The sequence below is a fragment of the Manduca sexta genome, chromosome 7 (genome assembly GCF_014839805.1).
Source record: "Manduca sexta isolate Smith_Timp_Sample1 chromosome 7, JHU_Msex_v1.0, whole genome shotgun sequence".
Taxonomy (NCBI): domain Eukaryota; kingdom Metazoa; phylum Arthropoda; class Insecta; order Lepidoptera; family Sphingidae; genus Manduca; species Manduca sexta.
Window position 1 is genome coordinate 12,707,089 of NC_051121.1, and position 22,525 is coordinate 12,729,613.

The 22,525-nt window shown below is 32.5% G+C and overlaps 1 protein-coding gene across 1 annotated transcript; it reads left to right on the forward strand.

Moving 5' to 3' along the window:
* Nucleotides 1-1,557: 1,557 nt before the first annotated feature.
* Nucleotides 1,558-22,230, forward strand: LOC115445022 (FMRFamide-related peptides). Its single transcript, XM_030171117.1, has 3 exons — nt 1,558-1,628; nt 21,249-21,396; nt 21,689-22,230. The coding sequence occupies exons 2-3, from the start codon at nt 21,266-21,268 to the stop codon at nt 22,107-22,109; spliced, it is 552 nt and encodes a 183-aa protein (XP_030026977.1). The 5' UTR covers nt 1,558-1,628; nt 21,249-21,265; the 3' UTR covers nt 22,110-22,230.
* The last annotated feature ends 295 nt before the right edge of the window (nt 22,231-22,525 follow it).

Below are 22,525 nucleotides of genomic sequence, written 5' to 3' on the forward strand. Positions count from 1 at the left end.
GTTCGCAGGGCTATTCTCATTTTTATCACTGAAAAATCGAAACGCCAAACTATGTAATAGTAATTTTTCAGTATAACAAAATTATTACTGATCAAATTAGGTCATAGAGAGAAGATTCTATAATTTAATGAAGTTAGTAGTTCGTTGAAGTCTTTTGCAAGGCGCCCGCCTATCGTCCTTGCAAGGTCATGTGACATCGAAATAAACGTGTGAGAAGTGTACAAGTATAGAGAAAAGTTACTTAAATATTATTTTATACAATAGTTAATTATCGAATGACTATGCTTCAGATGTTAATCTAAAGACTGGCATAAGTAGTTCATTATTAAAATATTAGTTACGTTCTTAAATTTATGACAACTTTTGCAAGTCAATGCCTAGAAAATACAGCTTAAGTGAGTTCATTGCTCATCTATACCTAAATATCCAATCACATGAATTATGTTATGTAAGTATATAAAAAACATGATTATCCATAAAGGACGACACGTTCATTGACCTTTCCAAGGATTTCTCTCTCGTTGTTTTTCATAGTTTCAGCAATACAATGAATAAATTATCATCCTTAGTTTATCGTCTCTTTTTTGTACTATAAATATTTATGTGCCTATGGACTGAGAGGTTCTGGGTTCAATTTCCAGATCAAGTAACTCTTTTTGATGTTATATTATGTCTCTATTAACACGCAGTCCATCCAAAAAAAGAGGGAATATTGATATAATAATATTTTGTAAAATGTGTAAATTAATAGATATATTAATAAAAAACATTGAAAATAAACTAGTTATTGGAACAACTGGTTATCTATAAAATTACATTCTATGAATCTCAATTTCATTTTGTACCTACTGTAGTCAAATGCGTTATAATAATATTGAAAGGGAAATGACTATAGAACACTGCCTCAATTGCGTCCGAAATCTAAATATATCAAATCTTCACTTTTTAACAGTGTATATATGAAAATTTTTGTGTATTATTAAGTTCGTATTTCTTGGAATTATTTCCCAATGTTGTAATAATTACTTAAATTATTCTCAAGAGAAATATAATGATTTGTTATTCATCGTATAATAAAACTATTATATTTGTTAGTTGTTGGTATAAAATTTTGTTTTTTTTTATTTGTGTACTGTATATCTAGATTTATCGTTGAAATTATTTGAAAGATATTCACGTAATGTATAGTGTTTAAAAATTATATTAAATGCTTTGTATAAATAACCAAAGCACTTATGAAGTGAAAAACGTCTTCTAAAATTATTTCTGACGTATTATATTTCAATATCATACGAGTTCTAGTCTTCCAAGGGTATTATGTTATCTGCCAATTAATAAGTTACCCTAAACATGTCGCCAAGACGTTTTGAAATTCGAATCCCATTAAAACTGATTGCACTAACCACATACAATTATCCCATAATAAATCTGAGAGAATTACGTGTTTAACTGTACCCCATCCCACGTCGCCATGGTTTTTGATCACTGGCCAAGTGACGTCACAGGTGTTCCTGCCACATAAAACGCTACGCGCCACCGCTACGGACACCAAAACCGTAGAACCATCGCTACGGCGTAGACGTGCTACGCAACGCGTGTGCAACTTCGCAACTTTCGAACGAATACGGGTATGTGAAAATTTTATATTGTGTTATAAGTTTCATTCAATTTGTGGTTGATTTGAATTATTTTGAAAAGATGTATAGTATAAAGCACAGTATTATACAAGTGTAAAATAGTTTAGTGTTAATAAAAAATTAAAAAGTCACCATCACTGTAAAGATTAAATCTCGTATTCTTTTTAAAATCATGATATTCGAAGCACTATTATTATATATAATCCGACATCCTGCTTTCGTAAGTAAAGTTACGAATCTTACTAAATATTTCATAATACGTTCATTCATATACTAAAACTTTTTGCCGGGTATGAAGTCAAAATTATTTAAGATACTGTCAATAAAAAAAGAAAACCTTTTAAAATCGTTTTAACTTAGTTTATTTATATCTACACAATATGTCCTTAAAACACAAATCCAATGTTTACTATATTGAATATATTTTGGAACGTGATAGTACAATTAGCTACATACTTAAAAAAAAAAAACAAATTTCGAGCTCTCTTAATAAGCATGCAGACTCTAGGATATCATTGCATTGATGATAATCTCCTTGATAATTTAAAAGTGTAAATTGTTATTACCGTAATAATTTTATTCGCTTTAAGTATTTTTATTCTATTTCTGTATTACAAAAAATATATTGCTTACTATTGAATGGAGAATAAAATAATGATTTTAAGTAAATCTAAATACATAAAATCTGGCTAAACAAAATCTGTATAATATTTAATATTTTTGAAATATTTTTAAACGAACTAAATTATTAATCGTTATTTTATTTAAATAAAAAGTCAAAATTGTGAATCCTTTACAATGCTGATCTTAAGTCTTAGATAATCCTATATTGCCATAGGTTCGGTAAGATATCGAAACTATCACGCATTGAATTATTTTCCATCATCCCTTTCCGCTTTTCCGACTGCATAATGGATTCGGCAGTACGTCGAAAACATATTGCATAAAGGATTTATTTAGCTGATCTCTTATCCAGCCTATTTCGTGGGAGTGATTCCCAGCTAAGTAATGTACGAAATTTTTAATAATTTGATACTAGAATGGGGAATCGAACTCAGAACATCTCTGATTCTATATAGAATTCAACCTAATGTTCAGAGTTTAACTAAGCTACTATTGAAAGAGAGATATTTAATTAAAATAATCATTATTGCAAAAACAAATTTAGCACAAAAAAGTTTAGTGTTTAGAGTCTAAGTACGCTAATGTAAAATGGCGTTAATTGGGCTTTTTATTGACCATGACCAACAGCGTCAGAAAGGTAATTACTCAAGTTGTTAAGAATAAATGCGACCTATGGGATGTATACCTTTGGGCCAAAATATAATGTTTTCTCCGAAATAAAATCTTAAAATTAAATATGAACTCAAAGTACATTTACGTAGTCGTTAAATTTTGGAAACTTTCCAACATGTTTGCCCTTGTTTACCTTACCGACACTATTCAGTTAAAGGTGATGTTAGAGTGAATATTTTATTACTTAGGTGAAGAGTCACTTAGGACCTAGAGTTCAGTCATAATATTCATAAATACTTCTTAATAATGAACACATTAATCCGTATTTAAGTAATTCGCCTTTGTCATCATGGAGTTGGCATGAAATGATAAAAAAATTACAAGAATTCCGAATTCAAGTATTTGAATTTCGAACTTTACTAAAGACTGCACAGTTAGAGAATGCACAAAGCTGATTTATTAAAGTTTTGAATCGACTTGCAATTTTGTCAAATACATTCAATAATGTATATAATTTCTCGCCTGTATCCTATAGGGTTAAGCAATATGCAACCTACCGACATTATTTCCGTTCTTGAATGAGATAAGACCAAACGCGAGCCAATCGCTGTATCAAGCACAGATTCCAATCAGTAGCCACGTACGTTTCTTGAATCGAAAACTTTATCAATTTCTTGACCAGAGAAGTCTATGACGTAACTTGTTTCGATTAAATACATAATATGGCAAAATTACAAAAGATATATTAATCGTTTATATATGGTAAAAACATCACAATAATACTTTAAGAACTTCAACAAGGTTGATCTTCGGCTACAATTGTTTTTGTAGGTTTCTCTTTCTTTCACGGGGCAGCTCGACTCGGATGTTATAATTAAAAAGAAATATACTGGCTATTTGACAGTTAAGTATACTGGTTTGTAAGATTGTAGCGGTTTAAACCTAAAACTAAAACTTACTTTACATTAAACATTCCTTCTACTTTAAATTGTTAAGGTACCTACTTGCAATCCCTCTACTAATATAGGCTTTCAATATTCATGGACAATGGGATACATATCACTGCCTCACTATAACAAAGTTGTATATTATATTTTTTGCACAAATTGATTTATATATATCACATGATTCTTTGTTCTTTTCTGTTAAAATTTCCTATAATCCCAAAAGATAAAATGGGATCCTTTTATTGTCTTTACAACTTTCAACAATACGAATATTTTTAATCTTATGTTTAGAATATAAATAAAACTTAAATATTAACGTAGGAATTTGTATCAGTAAGCCAGCAATATATTATTCACTGTTAAAGAGTACAGTTCCGGGAAATGGAGCTATTTTCATAAATAGCTTCTTGAGCAAACTTAAAGAGCATCAAAAGGATTTAAGAGAATTACTTTGAAAGCCAGTAATTCCAGAGATACTTTAAGTGTTCAGTGCAACTACTGATTGAGGTACGATAATGTTTTTATGGTGGTAGAATCATTCTATAAAGGTATAGTGGTATTTTTAAATCGAGTTGAGAGACACAAATTAATTGAGTTGAAAAGTAAAATAAAAAAACATTCACGTCGAATTGATAACCTCGTGATATTTTTAAAGTCAGTTAAAACAGGATAATAATTCATCGTCTAAATATTCGACGACTCTAATATTAACATAATATTATTAGGTCCTAACGTATGAAATTGGCATTTTGTTGTACTGACCACTTTGATCTAAAATATCTCCCCTTTAGTTAAGAATTCCAAATTCAAAATTTATAAATGTATTTGACTGGTAATTTATTTGTTTTTTCTCGATAGTTTTTTCTCTGGCGTCTTTCCTATCGCACAATAGAAAAAAAAATATCAATATTGCTATTTTTACGAGTATGAATTCTATCGTGGCACCAGTGCTGCAGGAATAGCTGGACCTAATGTTGAAACTCTCTTGTGCCAACCAAAAAGACAATATAATATTGTTATCTATATATATAAAAATGAATTGCTGTTCGTTAGTCTCGCTAAAACTCGAGAACGGCTGAACGGATTTATCTTATCTTGGTCTTGAATTATTCGTGGAGGTCTAGGGAAGGTTTAAAAGGTGAGAAAAATTCGAATAATTGCCGGGAAAATCCTCAAAACAGCATTTTTCTATTTCCCATACAAACGTTTTCTAACTAATACGTAGAGTCAATTTGAGCTTTATTGCTATTGTATAAAGTTCACTGTTGTCTAAGCAATGTAGGTGTGTTCCTAACATCAAAGCAGTGTGCGTTGGAGCACAGAATATAATAATGTAATGTCGCGTTCTAAAACTCAACAAAATTGATAGCGCGGACCCGACTAAATTGAACAGTCACAAAATTTAATATATCATTAGTTATTTGGTTGGCTTCACGATATTATTTCTTTTGTTTTACTTTAAAATGCATGTTTTCGTTATGGACAATTTTTGAGCTACTTTTGCATATCTATACTTATAATAAATCTGTAGAGAGGTCAATTCTGTACATGAAATATATTTCCAAAATAACTGGGGGTGATTAGGGATCGATACTGATGCCAAAAATGCAATTAGTAAAATTTTTGTCTGCCTGTCTGTATAACCGTTATAGAAACAAAAACTACTCGACGGATTTTAACTTAACTTGGTACAATTATTTTTCATACTCCTGAGCTGGTTATAGTATACTTTTCATCACGCTACAATTAATAGGAGCATAGCAGTGATGGAAAATGTTGGGAAAACGGGAGAAGTTACTCCATTTTTAAGCTTCCGTCATTTCGTGTGCAACCTTAATGGTTAAAAGTTCCTTCGATTTCACCAGGATCCCATCATCAGACCCTGACCGGACAATCGGACCACCTGCATACCACCATAAATTAAAAAAACATCCCGACAAATTGAGCACCTTCTCCATTTTTGAAACCCGAAATCCACGCGGGCGAAGCTGCGGGCGGAAGCTAGTATAAGGATAAAAATAAAAGTCATTTTGCAATAACAGTCCTCGGTGTTCTCTAAACAAATAAGTCAAATGACAACATAAACAAGTTAAAATCACTGAAACTGCAATCGCGTTAAATTTCACGCTCGCTAACTTTATATTGTTCATTCGTATTTTACTGCACGTTGCTAATGCTTAAACACGTTGTCGTATTAAGAACATGTTTAATTCGTTTGTAATAAAACTTAGAGCCCAATTTAAACGTGGATTTATATAAAAAGGCAATTACAGTTATTTATAATTCCCCATAAATTAACTTTATTTGTTATTAACTAATCTAATCAGTGTTTGTATCTTTTGATAAATTACTCTTTACACTTCTTTAGTCACAAATTTAAAATAAAAATTATTAATAAAATTTATCGTAAATTATTACGCGAACCTCTACTTACTAAATTGTGTATTTTACAATAATTGCATACAACCATACCTTAATTTTAAAATGCTTAACATCTTTAGTATTTTCCCTAGCGCGCTCGATCGATGGTAACAAAATTATTGGAGGGATGGAAACATTTTCATAATAAAACATGCCAACGTCTATATTATTGAATAGTTGCAATAATGATGTGTAATATACTCTATATTGTCAGATAGATATAACCTACTGCATCGCAACATCAATTGCCTTGTCACGCACAATCTTAGGCAACAACTTTGAGAACTTGAAGTTTGACTTTACTCTTGTAAAGCAGTGTAGACTGTAGCGGTGGTGAAGGGTGATATTTTTCGAAAGAGAACCCGATACAAGATAATATAGGTACTAATGCAAAAATGCAGTCTACAAATTGTTTTAATGATGATTAGATTTTACATAAATTACGAAAGGAAAAGATTATGTTTACGCGAATGTTAGACATTTAAATTAAACTATTTTACGGATTTTATTGCGGTTTTAATATTTTGTTTTATTGATTGTAACTCTGCCTTTGCGGATGAACAACACCTCAGTCCCCCCGCGACCATGAAGGCTGCAAAGTCTTCGAAACGTCGGGAGAAAAGTAAAATATTAAAACCGCGATAAAATCCGTGAGATAGTTTAATTTAAATCACGAAAGGAAAGCTGGCAGGATACGGGTTATATGGACTCTTGGCCACTGGACTTTAGACTATTTACAAATATACAGAAAGAGTTACATCATCAAATTATACTCTTGAAGTACATGGGTTAAAAAATACGTGTAAAAAATAGTTACGTAAAGGTAATTTTATATATAGAAAATACTTCCTTTATCGAAATTTCCTTTTAAATAAATATTTCTTTAATATATTTTAACTCCAATTAAACGAGTACTAGTAAACCCGAGACGGTACATTATTTCTAAAGCAGACTTTATAACGGATTCAGAAACAACAAAAATACCCCTGTTAAATAACCAATAACAATCGTTGCAAAGTGTCATTTACAAATTTGTATGCCTACAAATAAAGTGTAAGAATGTTACAATGAGTATACGATAAAAATTATAAAAGTCTAACCTCCGCTCGCGATTCCTTTCACGTCAGTACTTTTTTAGGGTAAAAATAACTTTCAATTTAATCACTATTCAGAATCGAACCAACAACTCCAAGGCTTGTCATTATCATGTCAAAGTCCACCGCTGGATATTGTTATATTTTAAAACACTCCTTCACTAAATCTATCTTATAAAACAAGCACTTACAAACCACTAAATCAAAGCCATATTTATTAAAGAGGTCATTATTTCTATTTTTGTATAAAATATTTTTGTACCTTCGTAACAAATTAGACAGATGTCACTTCACATTCGCTCGAATTTGATTTGCCTTTTTAAGTTAAATATTACAAAGCTGCCTCGGTGGCATAGTTGTATTCATGCTGGATACGACTACCGCTCTTGAGTCTCGGGTGCGAATCCCGGGTTGGGCAAACTGATATTGGATTTTTCTTCTCATTATTAGGCCGGAGTCTGGTATTTATTAAACCGAATTTATGCCCGCTATGGCGACATGTTCGCCCTCATCACATCATATTCCGTATACACGGTAAAAACTGGGTGTACAAGTTACGCCTTTGCTTACCTTTTCGAATAAAAGACATAAGTCTGTGTATTCCAAAGCTAGAGCAAAACACCTTATAAGCTCCAGAGATCTATTATCAATACCTCAGCATCTTTATATGGGTAATTTGTCCGGAATAAAGATGTCACAGAGATTGTATTAACCCAACTAAATAACATGGCGTAATTGCGTATCCCCTGCGGCCCTTGAATTATCTCTCAAATAAATCTTGTATGCCTAAAATAATATATAATTGAGTTTATAATGTTTAGTTCTCGGACAGACCTGGGTAAATAATTTCGAGAAGGTAGCGTACGTAAAATCCTACCGATAATCCTATCAATTCGATCAAAATTTTTAGTTATTCATTTTATCGCATATGATATTGTACATTAACTTTGTCGACACTAGACACTGCACCTTTGATTTTAAATACTTAATATAACTTATAGCTGTTGATATCAATTGAAACTAAATTTGTAAAACGAGGCCAGTCTTAGATATTTTCAGAAAAAGTGGACCTAAAAGCTAAAGATTTGAAAGACTATATTCGAAGAGTTATGGGAATTATATGACACAATATTAAATTTAATTTTGCAATGTAATGAAGGCTATTGAAATTAAACTAATTTTCGGATTCTATCGCGGTGCTAGTATTTTATTTTCTCCCGACGTTTCGAAGACTTTGCAGCCTTCATGGTCGCGGGGGGGGGAAGAAAAATGTAAAAATGATTAATAATCATGGATATTTCGGCCTTTAAAATTTAATATGACGAAATTTTAAAGGCAGAAATATCCATGATTATTAATTATTTTTACATTTTTCTTTCAACTGCGAGAACTAATCACTAACTAGACGTGAATTTAAATTCTTTACTTGCCAATACTTGTTTAGTTACCCAGATTAAAGGTGAAACAAAATGTATGAAAATGAACCTTGAGGTATCGCCTTAACATAATATTTTACGAAAGAAACCCCACTATGATTGGTTAATGTTGGCTTTGCAAGCGAATATGTCACTCCCATTTCAACCCTTTTCGTAAAAAGTGGTAAAATAGCAGCTGTATAGTGTGATGGACGCTGTCATTTAGTTATTCAGGCAAAAAATATATGCATGATATTAATCTTTAGAGAATTGCTTATAGTTACTGAGTTTTAAATTTATTTTGAATGAATGCGTTAATTATCAAGGATTTATTGTTAATAAAAATAAACATTAAATTTCCATTCAAAATACTTTGATACGTAATACATATCTTAACCATTTAACATACAAAATAAAAAGCTGTTTTGCTTCATTGTATTTAATATTTATTTTCAGTGTGTATATTTATAAAATACATAAATTAGGCAAATATACAAGAGGGTTAACCGAACATAAATCAGCACGTAATCTTTTTACAAAGGTCCAACCGACAATGGCCACAAGTTGTACAACCTGAGATTTAATTAAGCCGAGAATAAGCGGCTATTTCAGTAAATTTCAGTTAAACCGTATGTGCTTTAGTGGCGAAAGATGAAATATTCCGAAGGGAACCCGAAACAACATATAGATACTATATATATAAATACTGTTTCCAAATTGTTTTGAGGATAATTAGATTCTTCATAAACTCTACTTTCAAGTGTCTCGAACTATCTCCAAGCCAAAGTTCATTCATGAGTTTAGCCGTAAAAGCATAACAGACAAAGATTAAGTATGGGCAATATTATTCCTAAGGTTTTTTTATAATTCATTCTAGCTGCAGAACTCCAAAAAGAGATAAATATTGGCCGCACAGTCGTTTTATCTCTTTCTACAGATCAATTTTGTGCACTGTCTATTGTGTATATTCACAGTATAAATTTATTGGGAAAGGTTAGTTCTAATATATGTGATGGAATAAACTTATATTGAATTAGAAGTGTCCGAAAATCGGCTCACTGGGCTATCCATCAAAACTTGGTCTAAAGGCAAATATGATTATCAAAGTAAAGGTCTTGACACCTTGGTTCTTGGTTGACATGTTGTTTCTCTATTGAACATTTTATGTTGAAAAATTAGTTTGGGAGTAAATGTATTGTGTTATTATCATTAAAAACTAGCGATGATAATTAATAATTTAGATAATAAGCGCACGGGTGGCACTAATAACTTGAATCCAAATTATTTATGTTGATCCCGCCACCCGCCGGAGAAATCTGAAAATTACATTAAAATTTCTTTTTAATCCAGCCGTTTAAGAGTCTATAGGAAATACATGTATATATAAAATTGTTAATTAGAAAGCTAGAAATTCCACGGGAATCGATTTTAATCTGGCCACTTATGTTGTTTAAAGACATAGCTGTCCATCATTTTGCCGAAGATCTTTCTCTCTCGTCATACCGTATAGAACAAACCAATCATAGGTAATCATTGTAGTGAATAGTTAAATTAATCACTTTTATTATTCAGTTAAAAAATGCCTCCATTAAAAGCTAAGTGTGTCAAAAAAAACGATGTAACGAAAAGTAAAAACTGCTAAACATATTGCAAATAACCCGATATGTCAACGTAACAGCAAATGTTTTTACTACCGAAATATAGTAAAGGGCTTCCTCTCTTTTCCCGAAATCTGGGTAACGCGATTACCCTTCTATTTATCACCGATTGTGGCAGATGCGGCCGGCCTAAACGAATTAGTACAAAATCAGAGTATTTCTAAGAATTCTGTCGTTGAGAACTATGCGGGCGCTAAATGATTGGCCGGGAAAGTTTTTATTACGCCATTACAAAGAAAAACTTAAGTTAGATTGCGGAAACAGAATTTTAAGGGTTCAATAAACGCTGTTCTATAAGATAACATTTTATGTTAAGGGCATAAAAATCTTTGTCCCACACTGGTAATATCAAAAAATAAAACGACTCGGGCAAATGAAATATTTAAAAATGGAATGACATCTTTAAAACAATTTTGACAGACTAATAATCAAAATAACGTGTACAGTATCCCTGTGTACAACTTTTTTATATTTGAGTTGAATCCAGAAAGTGAGGGAGAATGGGCCTCCCATTCTTCCCCATATTCCCATGTATACATAAATAAGTAGATAGAAACGCGAGTGTAGTTCGTATTAGTATTTTCATACCGTAATGTAATAAGAGAGGCTTATAATCAGACTCAAAGGCAACCCTTAGTACGTTATGAAATTGAAAAACACATAGCATTCTTAATCTATCAATCGAATCTTGAAAGTTTTGGTCTATTACCCATATATAGTACAACTAAATGGTATGATTTAAGGCCTTTTTGAAAGCATGGTTTAGCATACTTATATAAATTAAAACCTGGATCTTCTTATTATATTTTGGTCTTAATCTTTTTATGCCTTCCCTAACTTATTACCCTACTATGCACAGGGACTAGGTTCAGTTAACTTAACTTAGTTTTGGCGTCTTACTTACCCAACGTTAACTGTCTGTGATGGTTACAATCTCTGGAAAACGATATTGAAAAATTTCCCAACCTAGGAATTAATTCTAGGCATCCTTTCCCAGTCTGGGAATGAATTTCTTGGCGTACCAACACATTGTCCTATTACTAATCTATAGACTTATAGCTTTAACCTGTGTCTGATCATTTGATAAAGCAAAACATGTATTTACGTTTCTTATAAACGTTTTGGGATACTTAATCCTTTTCAAAGCCCAATGTAAGGAATGTATCGTATAAAAGGATTCCATTAAAATTTGTAAATTTCGATTTACGTCATTAAGATTATCCTGAAACTTTAATGTATTTATCGATATTTATTTCTTAAATATATTTTGTACACAGAAAGACATGTTTACGAGCCTACTTGATAGTGATAGGATCGGATATTCAAATAAGGAATTTACGTTTTTTCTTTTTCTCGACCTGAGAATTGAACCGAGAACTTCACGGTCCACAGCTCGACACACCAGACGAATGAGGCAGTTTTTATATTTTTCTATTCCGACTATAGTTTTCTACCATGCCAATAGCTTATAATATTTCTTGATTAAAGTTTTATTCGAAAATCTTGATTGTAAGCAATAGTTCTCTTTATTCTCTAGCATAGAATATTTTATAGATTCAACCCCGGTTCACGTTTCCGGCTTGCGACACTAAATTCGTCTACATTGCTTTATTTTCAATACTTTATTTATGGCTTGGTTATGGCATAAAAATAAATACAAGTCGAGTTATATTTGCAAATAAAACCGAGAGAAGATATATTTCTTCCCTATACATAAGACAATAGTATAGCTGAGAAGTTTTATATTTATAACATTTTCAAGTATTTTAGTTGACTGCTTTAACCCTCTGAAAAGTATTAAAGATCATTAGATATCATTACGCAGCACCCAAAGCCAATATCGCTCTGTCGACTTACAAATTAGGTTGATTATGATTTTGCCTTATTCATTCCACACCTATGTCTAAGAACTATGGTTCAAATGTTGGAAGCCTTTGTCACGCAGAATGAGACGGGAGCGACATTAAAGTCCTGGTTACATTCGGACATAATTTTTTTTTTATATACATTTTTACAAATCAATATACATTGGAATTTATCCCTTTTATCACAAATAGTGCATGTTGTTTGCCTTGAGAAGGTGTTAGCCTTTAACTTTATTATATTGTTTTCATTTTATTTAGTGTAAACAACATTGTAACAATTACTGGCTGTCCTAAATAAATAAATGGAATGTTTCTAATTCGTAATAATAAACCTCGACACATTTTATGTATCTAAATATATCCAAGACTACATATATAACTTGTGAGTGTATTTATTCCTCTCAAACATCATCCAAGGAAATCCAAATCCTAAATTGCTTTCTCAGCCTTCATATATTAAAGAGCATTGGAAATTAGACAAATGAATAAAAAATTGAGTTTATGCAAATAAAGTCGTGTTTATGTTAATCAAGGATCGCAAACGTCTTGAATATGTAATAAGTGAATGTTAAAGAATAATTAGACTAACAGGAATTTGTTTGTTCGATAACAATTCCATATATACAATGGTAGTGCGTCCTAAGAAACCCCGGTTCTTAACAAGGCTCATCATCCGTATGGTATTTTTTTGTGTTACAGTGTAAAACGTACTACAATTTTTTATTTATTTTTTATTATATTTTTTTACAATATGTAGTGTTATATCGCAATTTAAACTAAGGTTTTTCTTAAATTATTTTACGGAAACGATTGAATAATGATTTTGAAACTACAACGGTCTTTCTGTTATGTTATGCCTAGTTGTTACAGTTTTGCGCACATATATATCAGTTTTTATAACACTCAGCAATAATATAGCTTTTATTAGAGAAAGATTTTTATTAAATCCGAGCAGTAGTTTCTGAGTTCACTAGATAGCTCATTCAAACAAAAAACAATATTTTGAACTATAGATAATTATAAGTATCGATTGTAATTTTCATTATAGTTACCTGTGAATTTAGTTTTAATCGCACAATTTAGTTCAAGTCTCAAGCAAAAAATGAGTTTATGCTAGTATAAACCTTACTTTGTTATACAACTTGAGACTAAGGACTCTAAAATATAATTCGTGTAGAAATACATTAGGCAAATAGAATAATTAATAACATTTTATAAACTATATTTATCAATAGAATATTCCTTAGTGTTACATTAAATTGTGAGTAATTAAATATAATCAAGTATTACCGCTTTGATAGTCGCATCACTTAGAAAATTTAAATAATACATAGTCTATGTAGGCTACTATTTTCTGTTATTTAAATTTGGAATAATTTCATCACACATTTTAATACGATAGATTAAAAACGAATGCTGCTAAGGTTATTACTGGCAGGTTTTTGGAATTATAAGACAAATAATAAAGCATATCGATATTTTTCATTCTAAATTTGAATTTAGTGCCTTACTTTTTAATACAAGGAAAAGGTTTTAATCATACAGCCAACTCGTAGAGCCAATTGATAGGCACTAGTAATATAACTAGCTATTTACAATAGTTTCTAACAATAACCTGTCCAGGTTGTAAACTAAGGGCAGACTATATCAATATTCACTGTCAGAGGGTTCCGTCGTCCATTGTACGACCGCGCAACTTGAACAAGACGATGCATTTATATTGTGTATTATGCGCTCGTTCTATACATTTCAATAATATCCACGGTGGCTTCGAGAATAATCTTTTATAAAAGGTTTCTTGTAAGGGGATAGCACGAGCTGGTAAAGGACAGTGTTTCATAATGTCTTTGCAAACAATTTTCGATTTAATGTCTGTTGCTTTTTGTGAAGAGTATGAATCATTGGTAAAAAGTATTTTAAAATCAAATGTAGTGATTGAGCAACTTTGTTCTAAACGATTGATCTAATGCCAAGTGAATAGGACGAGGTTCTTGATTCGATTCCATGTTTCGATTGTTAGTGAATTGCATTTTAGGAACTAGATTTTGTAAAATTTTATATATTCATAGTTATATAGTTACAATTATATTATATAGTGTCAATTTCCTTTTCAACAAAACATTAGAAACGACTTGCTTTTCAGACGTCCGTATTTCCCCATTCCGTAGAAATTTCGTCAAAAAGCATTAACGTCACTTACAGCTAACTTTACAAGTGCAGACATGAGTTCATACGTATAATAGTTTCCAAAAATTAACTCTATAGTGCATGTGTTAAGGTTGTTTTTTGTATCGAAAGATAGAGAAATGTAGTTAGATTATGTCCAGCAACTAATTAATATTACAGCAGCATTTTAAGTAACATCTATAATTAAGGTGACGATTTTTTGTGGTTTTAAGAGATTTAACAAATCCATTTCCACATTTTTCATCCTATTTAAAAGCACTTTAAATTTATCAATTACTGTCATCGTAAAACGTAGCCTAGATTCGGTAAACTACAAAGATTTTATCAACCGAATTTTCTAAGATTCGTGACATTACCATCAATCTATCCGCATAATCAATCTTATACTAGAAGATATAAAAACGAAATTCACTTGATGAGACTATTGACTGAAACGTTGAATACACGCGATGTGGAAATCAAGGATGATATTTTGATATAAAATTTCTTGGCATGAGACCGCACCTTAAGAGTAAATACATACGTATTAAATCTGGAACTATAAATATATATGTATAAAGGTTTCATTTCAAGCTAACATAAATGTGATATATCTTCGTAAAAGAATATAGTTTCAGAGTAATTGCTTCTATTATATTTATTCCGTCTTCTTCGAATCCAATGCCTCTTGTTTCCTAGGAAACTTATGACCACTGCATTATTGATAATTCATCTTCTCCCGTCATCTAATAATCTGCAAAAGTTATTGTGGAAATTTCAAATTAGAATTACAAATTGTGGTCGAAATTCGAGTTGTTACTGCTAATGTAATAAAGCTCAAAACAAATCGTTTAACATAACATCATCTCGAACATTTTCATATTCTTTTCTATATTCTGACACGACTTGTTATTGTAGTAAATCATGTTTTAAAATAGAAAATAACAAGTTTTATAGGTTAACAACGTGTCAAGATTGCAGTTTCGATAAAGCTGTAAATATAGTAGCACCATAGGAATGTGATTTCTTCCTTTTGTACACTGCATGCCACAAGTTTAGTAAGTGAAGAAATATGAACGGAACCTCCTTGTTAATGAAATTTACTGTGACTGCATAGATTTTCTTCTAAAAACAAAAAACTGTACGCTCTGTTTTCCATTCTTCAACTCATGTAATTCCTAATGAAAACGAACTCCGTTTATATACGATCATTTATTATTTTATCAGTAAGTATTGAGATTTTTACTATGGTGGTGGGCAATATACAATTATAAGAAGTAATTTATTGTTAATGAAATCGTCCTGTTAATTAACGTGCTTGATATTTAAGTAGTTGCAATAATATAGAAATTAAGCTGTTGCATATCCAATTAAAATAAAATAAATAAATACCTTAGTTAATAGTTGTAGAATATTGACCAACATTAATAGCAAAGCAGTTCACAAATTTTAATTTTAATATAGCAAAAACATATTTAATGTTACATAGAAAGTCAATACCTCTTTTTACATAAGTAAATAGTTATATAACCCAGAGCCAATCAACCAGAACAAAACCATAAACCAAAATACCACTTCGTTTGGCCGACATTGCCCCTATTAATGTGGGAAGATACGTAACAGGCACTTTACCGATAGGAAGCAGGTTGGTGGGTTTATTAGACATAATGTAGGGACAGGGACTTCTACGAAGTTATCAGACGCACAATTACGAATCTTGTTTGTGATGAGAACGCCTACAGATCTCGAGACCTTTCTATTTTAGAATGGTATTAAACTTGGCGTATTTTATACAGAGAATCGGATAGATCGTGATGTAATCTGGTTTCCTATACAGTATATTCATGGGCGCAACCAGCTTTTGACTTAGAGGGGACCAAAACTCAGATTTTGATCCTGGGCAAAGCGAAAATTTCGTATAGGTAGTGCCAATAATTCAACAAATTACTCAAGTACTTACATACATTAGCATATACTTATGTCGAATTCAGGGTAGGGGGCACTGCCACTTGGACAATTTATGATGACCTCACTTGGTGCCCTTGGGTACATCCATTTAATACTATTCTGTCCGTCCTTTGTATTATTGCATTTTATTTTACTCTTAATACGAGTAACCAATAAATTGTTCTGTGATACTTTGTCATAGCCCATCGCGTTTATGTAAATGTACTAATAATAAGTACCCTACACACCGAGGGATAATCTAGGCTTGTTAATAAAAACATTTTCAGGATCGGATTAGCGCGTTCAACGAAATACTTAAACAAAAAACAACCTCTTCGGCTTTACTTAGAATTTAGTTTAAAAGTTTTAGTTAATTCGGTAAATAAGGTAACGGAACCCTTGAAGGCCAACCTAATTTAAAAATAATGTTAAAGTCGTTTCGTGAAAAAAAAAAAAAATACGAGCTTGGCAAAGTGATACCACTGCACTTGATGGTAAGTGGAGTGGGGTCCAATAGAATGTCAATTAACGAGAGATGATTACTCCTCGACAGTCTACATAATTATGCCGGCCTGTTGGAAGCGGATATACACAGGCTGATCCCGGAACGCGGTACACTTGCGTGGGCTACTATGGTTGCTTGTATAAACCTTGTGTACGGTGGTCGCTATCCAAACAAGTATAAAATATATCCTATCGCCAACTGTAATATATCACTATATATTATACTAATAAAAGAACTAAAGAAAAACATAAATTGTTTTTGCACTACAACAGGAAAAATATCAAAAATATAGATAGTGAGCTTTGTTAGGAACTGGGAACTACCTTATAAATTTCTTCTAACAACCTTTCTTTACATTATCAAGAGCCTTAAGAATAACCCCCTTATTCATAAACGTTTTTTATCTAAGGACGGAGTAAAGCTGTGATAACAAGTCTGTTTTTCAGTGCCCAACGGCACTAAGAAACGAACATAGGAGCCTTGTGATTGGCTAATATTGTTGTATCTCAATATTAGCCAATCACAACGGCCCTATGTCTACGCACTGCGAGGGCTGTCATGCCGTCAGCACTGAGAAACAGACTTGTTATCACAGCTTTACTCCGTCCTTAGATAAAAAACGTCTATGAATAAGGGGTTAAGCATTTAGACCATGATTAAAATGAGTTTCATCTTTGACCTTCAAATAGAATTAAAGGAAGGGACCAATCACACCACTAATTAATAAGCAGAGCAAAGAAAGATAGAAGTTAATTATTATTTTAAAGAGTCGGAAGTTAAAATAGGAAGTTGGGTACTTACCAGTCACATAACTAATTAATAGCGTAAGAGAGCAAAGAAAAATGGAATTTAATTATTATTTTAAAAAGTCGGAAGTTAAACTAGCAAGCGATACAAGTTTATCAACGAGACGGGATGGCGCAATGCGTCACGACGTCCAACCGTCGCGGCGCCCCGGAGTCTGCTCCCGCGGCCTTCCGACACACTATTTTATCACTCTTGTCATTTGTGTCATTTATGCCTGCCACTTCCAGTATTCTATTTTATTGTCTAGATTTTATTTCTTACACGTACATAGTATTCCAAATGTGAACAATGTATGGCATTAAAGTCTTGTTGAGCTCCCTAACTAATCAACCGATTTTGATCCTTATTATAAAGTCTACGTAATTTACCATCGTTACCTCTTCTTGAGGTCTCTGTAACTAATCAATCCATTTTGAACCTTATTATAAAGTCGACGTTATTGACTATCGTTCGTACGCTGTTAAAAAAATACTCCCACAAAATTAATTCTTAGACAAAATAAAAAAAAAAGTTGTGAAAAAAAGCCTTTTTACCTTCGAAAAACGCCTTAGCAATGACAAACGCCTTTGTTAAGTTGTCTAATATATCAAGTGTAGAGATCGTGTACAGGCTATTTATCAATATGAGGTTCGTTAGGTTTTTACACCTTGCTCGGTTAATTCGATACTGTATAATTAACAGCTGTATTAAAGGTATACTGGGATATAAACGTAGAAAATATTATAAAGGGTTGAACAGTAAATGTGTCATTCCTTTCAAAATTAATTAACTTTATAGGTTATAAATTCAGTTTACTATAATATGATATTTACATTTTCACTTAATGGCTGAATTTATGTAGTATAATTTAAATGCCTATGTTTGAGCACTACTTGGCTGTCAGCAAAATATTAAGCTATTATAAACACAATGTGTATTTATGATTTTATTCCTTTATATATCATCTAATCAGGTAAAAATAATATCTCCCCTACCTGCAAATAGCTAAACATTAAACGAAGCAATCGACTCAAGTCCTAAATAGCAACTATTTATCCCTACAAAAAGAAGAAAAATAAATTTCTCGTCAGACCGTGACATGTAGTAATAAACAACAATAGATATTTCCATCTGTCCGTTGGGATGTGTGCTACCCAAAGGGTTACACAATAGCGCATATTAGCCGTCTGTTACCCGCATTATGGCCTCAGACGTAATCTAGCTTTTATTCCAAGCGTGTAAACGTGTTTAAATTGTTTTTTTTTTATTTATTTATTTAAGGACCTCCAACAAATGATACACGGCATATAATAAATACAATGTCGTAGTATTTGTACAATTAACAATGTGACGTAACTCTTCAATTATAGGAGACCACAGCATGCAAATTTATATATTGGTACAGCGGCAAAAATAATAATATTTGTTACTAATATTATTTAGATATTTAAATAGAAACTTGAAATAGACAAAAGGATAAAACATAATAAGAAATGACAGAACATAATAACATCTTATGTTATAACAATAAGAGAAGTAACAAACTTTATTTGAATAAACATTTGATAAGTAATGGTTTCTTTTTAATAAAATTAAATAAGGTATAAATGTAGACAGACATTCTGACATTTGGTAGACACTAGTAATGAAATTAAGGTCTCCGGGTTTATTATATGTCCTGAGATAATGATTGCGCGATCCTTGGAATGTTTTTTAGATTTAAATGTTGTAATGCGAAAAACCTAAAGTCGAATATGTGTCACCCAAGACATAAAATATATGTTGTAGCGTGAGATCCAATTAGTAAGTATGAATGTTGGACAATAGTTTTATTTATTAAGCAGCTTTAGTTGAGTGTGGAATGGACTGTCGAGACGAATGTCCGCAGGTTCAAATACTAAGGGCACACACCTCTGACTTCTAAAATTATGTGTGTATTCTTTGTCAGTCATCGAATTAGCGCTTATTTTAACGGTGAAGGAAATTTGCATACTTGAAAAGTTCTCTATAGGAATTTTGAGGGTGTGTGAAGTCTATCAACCCGCACTAGACCAACGTGGCGGACTAAAATCTAATCCCTATTAGTAGTAGAGGAGGCCCGTGACCAGCATTGGGACATATTATTATTAATTCGTTTAAAACTACACGTCTGTTCAAACAATTTACAGTAAACGAAGGAACAATATTACAATTACCAACTTGACAAAATAGAAAACTTCACACACTTTTTCAGATTAAAAATATAATGGACATTTCAAAACCATTCTTACTACATTGTGATAAAGATACGTCAGGTAAACGGTAATCATAGAGATGTCCTCCAAAGCAGCTCGACAGTTTACATTCGTCGTGTCATCACGTCGCCGGATAACGGATAGCAAGGTCCATTAGTATTTCTGCCTGGACGGACGTACAGAGACGAACTTAGTGCTTTGTATAGTGGTAATAAAACTACGTTCTATGTCTAGTGTGGTAAAACATATTATTGAAGAACAAAGCTATAAATCAACATCTGTAATTGTGAAAACGATTTTTAGAATTTGTTTTGGAAGGAGATAAACTCTGAAACGCATCAATTCAATTTATTTTATAAGGATTATAAAACTTAGAATAATTCATTACACATTTTTCTTCTCTGGCATGATCATCTACTAAGATTTATTCAGTCCTATTGAGAATGCGTTATTAAAGCTTAAGTATTTCGAAAATTATTTCCAATATGAATTCGAGTTACACATTTAACTACATGCTTGTCCACATAATTTTGAGGGGCTTTTAATCTGTCAATTTCCATATAACTATTATAGTTTTGACCACACCCCATTTCACTGAATACGTGCCTGCACCATGGATTTGTATTAAGAAACCCTACAACGTGTTGGTTATCTGCGTGTTACAGTTAAGCCGGCTGTTTCGTTTCTATGAATATTTCGGTAATTGTTTCGCGTGTTGTCATCTACTAGGCTTTCTCGTGATGTACTCAAACCGATCCAAACTGTTACACAACAAGCATAAGTATATTAGTGTTGAGTGCTGTTATTTTACTATATCTTGTTAATAAGGGTATTCAAAGTGATTCCACTGCACCTGATAAGTGGAGCGGGGTCCAATAGAATGTTGACTGACGAGGGTTGATTACCCTTCGAAATGCCACACAATTATGCCGGTCTGTATGAACCAGATACACAGGCTGATCCCAGAACGCGACACACTTACGTGGTCTACCGTGGCGGGTTTTAACATCTTGTGTATGGTGGTCACACCCGGACGGATATAAAATGTATCCTACCAGCAAAATTAGTTAATGTATTATTTTCTATATAAATTATATCAAACTTGTACGTTATGTATTTACTTTAGCGCTAAGATTTGAATATAATTGCTATATTATCTATAGCAAGTTGACAGTATCAATACGATATTATATTTATAGTACACTTATTTAATGAGTCGATGAATAATCCATTCTACGCCAAAGACCCATCACATAAAACTATGTTTAAGTTTTTGACATGCGTACGTTCTTGTACTCACTTTACAACAATAATTAAGTGGATTCTCTTCATTGCAGGTTTTCATCTAACAACCATGAGTTGTTCCCGGTGCATGGTGGTGTTCGCGGCCCTGGTGCTGGTAATTGGGGCTACCGCGTCTCCCGTCAGGCGTTCACCAGACCTCGAGGCGCGCCGCAGAAGTGCCATCGACCGCAGTATGATTAGGTATAGTACTCCTTGCAATTATGACAGAATGGACAGCAGTGGCTACAGGTGAAATTTTTCGAAAGTGAACTTGACAACATATAGGTACTAATATGCATAAATGCTGTCTGAAAATCGTTCTAATGATAATTAAATTCTACATAGAGGAAAGCCGACAGAAATCAGATTATATAGATCCATCGCCACTAATGGACAATATCATAGAGAAGTATTTTCTAGTAACTTTCAATATACCGAATTAATTTAGATATCGACGTAAGTTTCAGACTTTAATGTAATTCTCACTCAACAGATTTGGAAGATCATACCCCCCCGAACCCTCGGCAGCTGACATTCGAGACGCATTCCGAACTCGTCGCGGCAACAGTTTCCTCCGGTTCGGCAGGTCGCAACCCATGACCCTCACCAGTGATGACCTGATCTCCCTCCTCCGAGCCTACGAAGAAGATTACGACAGCCCTGTCTCCAAGAAATCCGCCAGCTTCGTCCGCTTCGGCCGCGACCCTAGCTTCATCAGGTTCGGAAGGTCTGCTGATGATGAGAAGGTCGCCTTTGAAGCCCCAGCCGGCAACACCTACCCCCAGAGGAAACACAGGGCGCGAGACCACTTCATAAGGCTGGGAAGGGATAGCGAGGAACTTAATGAGGAAAACTTCGACGAGGACATGGAAAGCAGAAGGAAGCGGGCCGCGGAATGCAGCGATTGTGCGTAAATTTCTTAACCAGTTCCCGATTGACAGCTATCCCCTATCAAACGCAGTATTTGTGGGTGAGATTTAAGTCCCAAAATCATTCTCATTCTCTTTAAACGGCTGACATCTTCTAAGGCTAAGTATGTGGTGCATTGATATTTTAAACAATTTTAAAATAAATACGTATTTAATGTTTAGTAGTATTGTAATAGATTGTGATAGGTTATGTTGTTTTAATGTAAAAATACTTTTTAAAGCAAATACGCTTATACTTCACATAGATTGGTTGTTAAAACAACTGCACAAAACTGAACTCGACATGTAATTTTCTAAAATTTAAATACTATTTTACTTCATGGATAGTCATAGTGGCATTTATATGCATGCATTTTAATTATGCATTAATTTCTTTATTTTGATTTCTTAATGTTTATCTT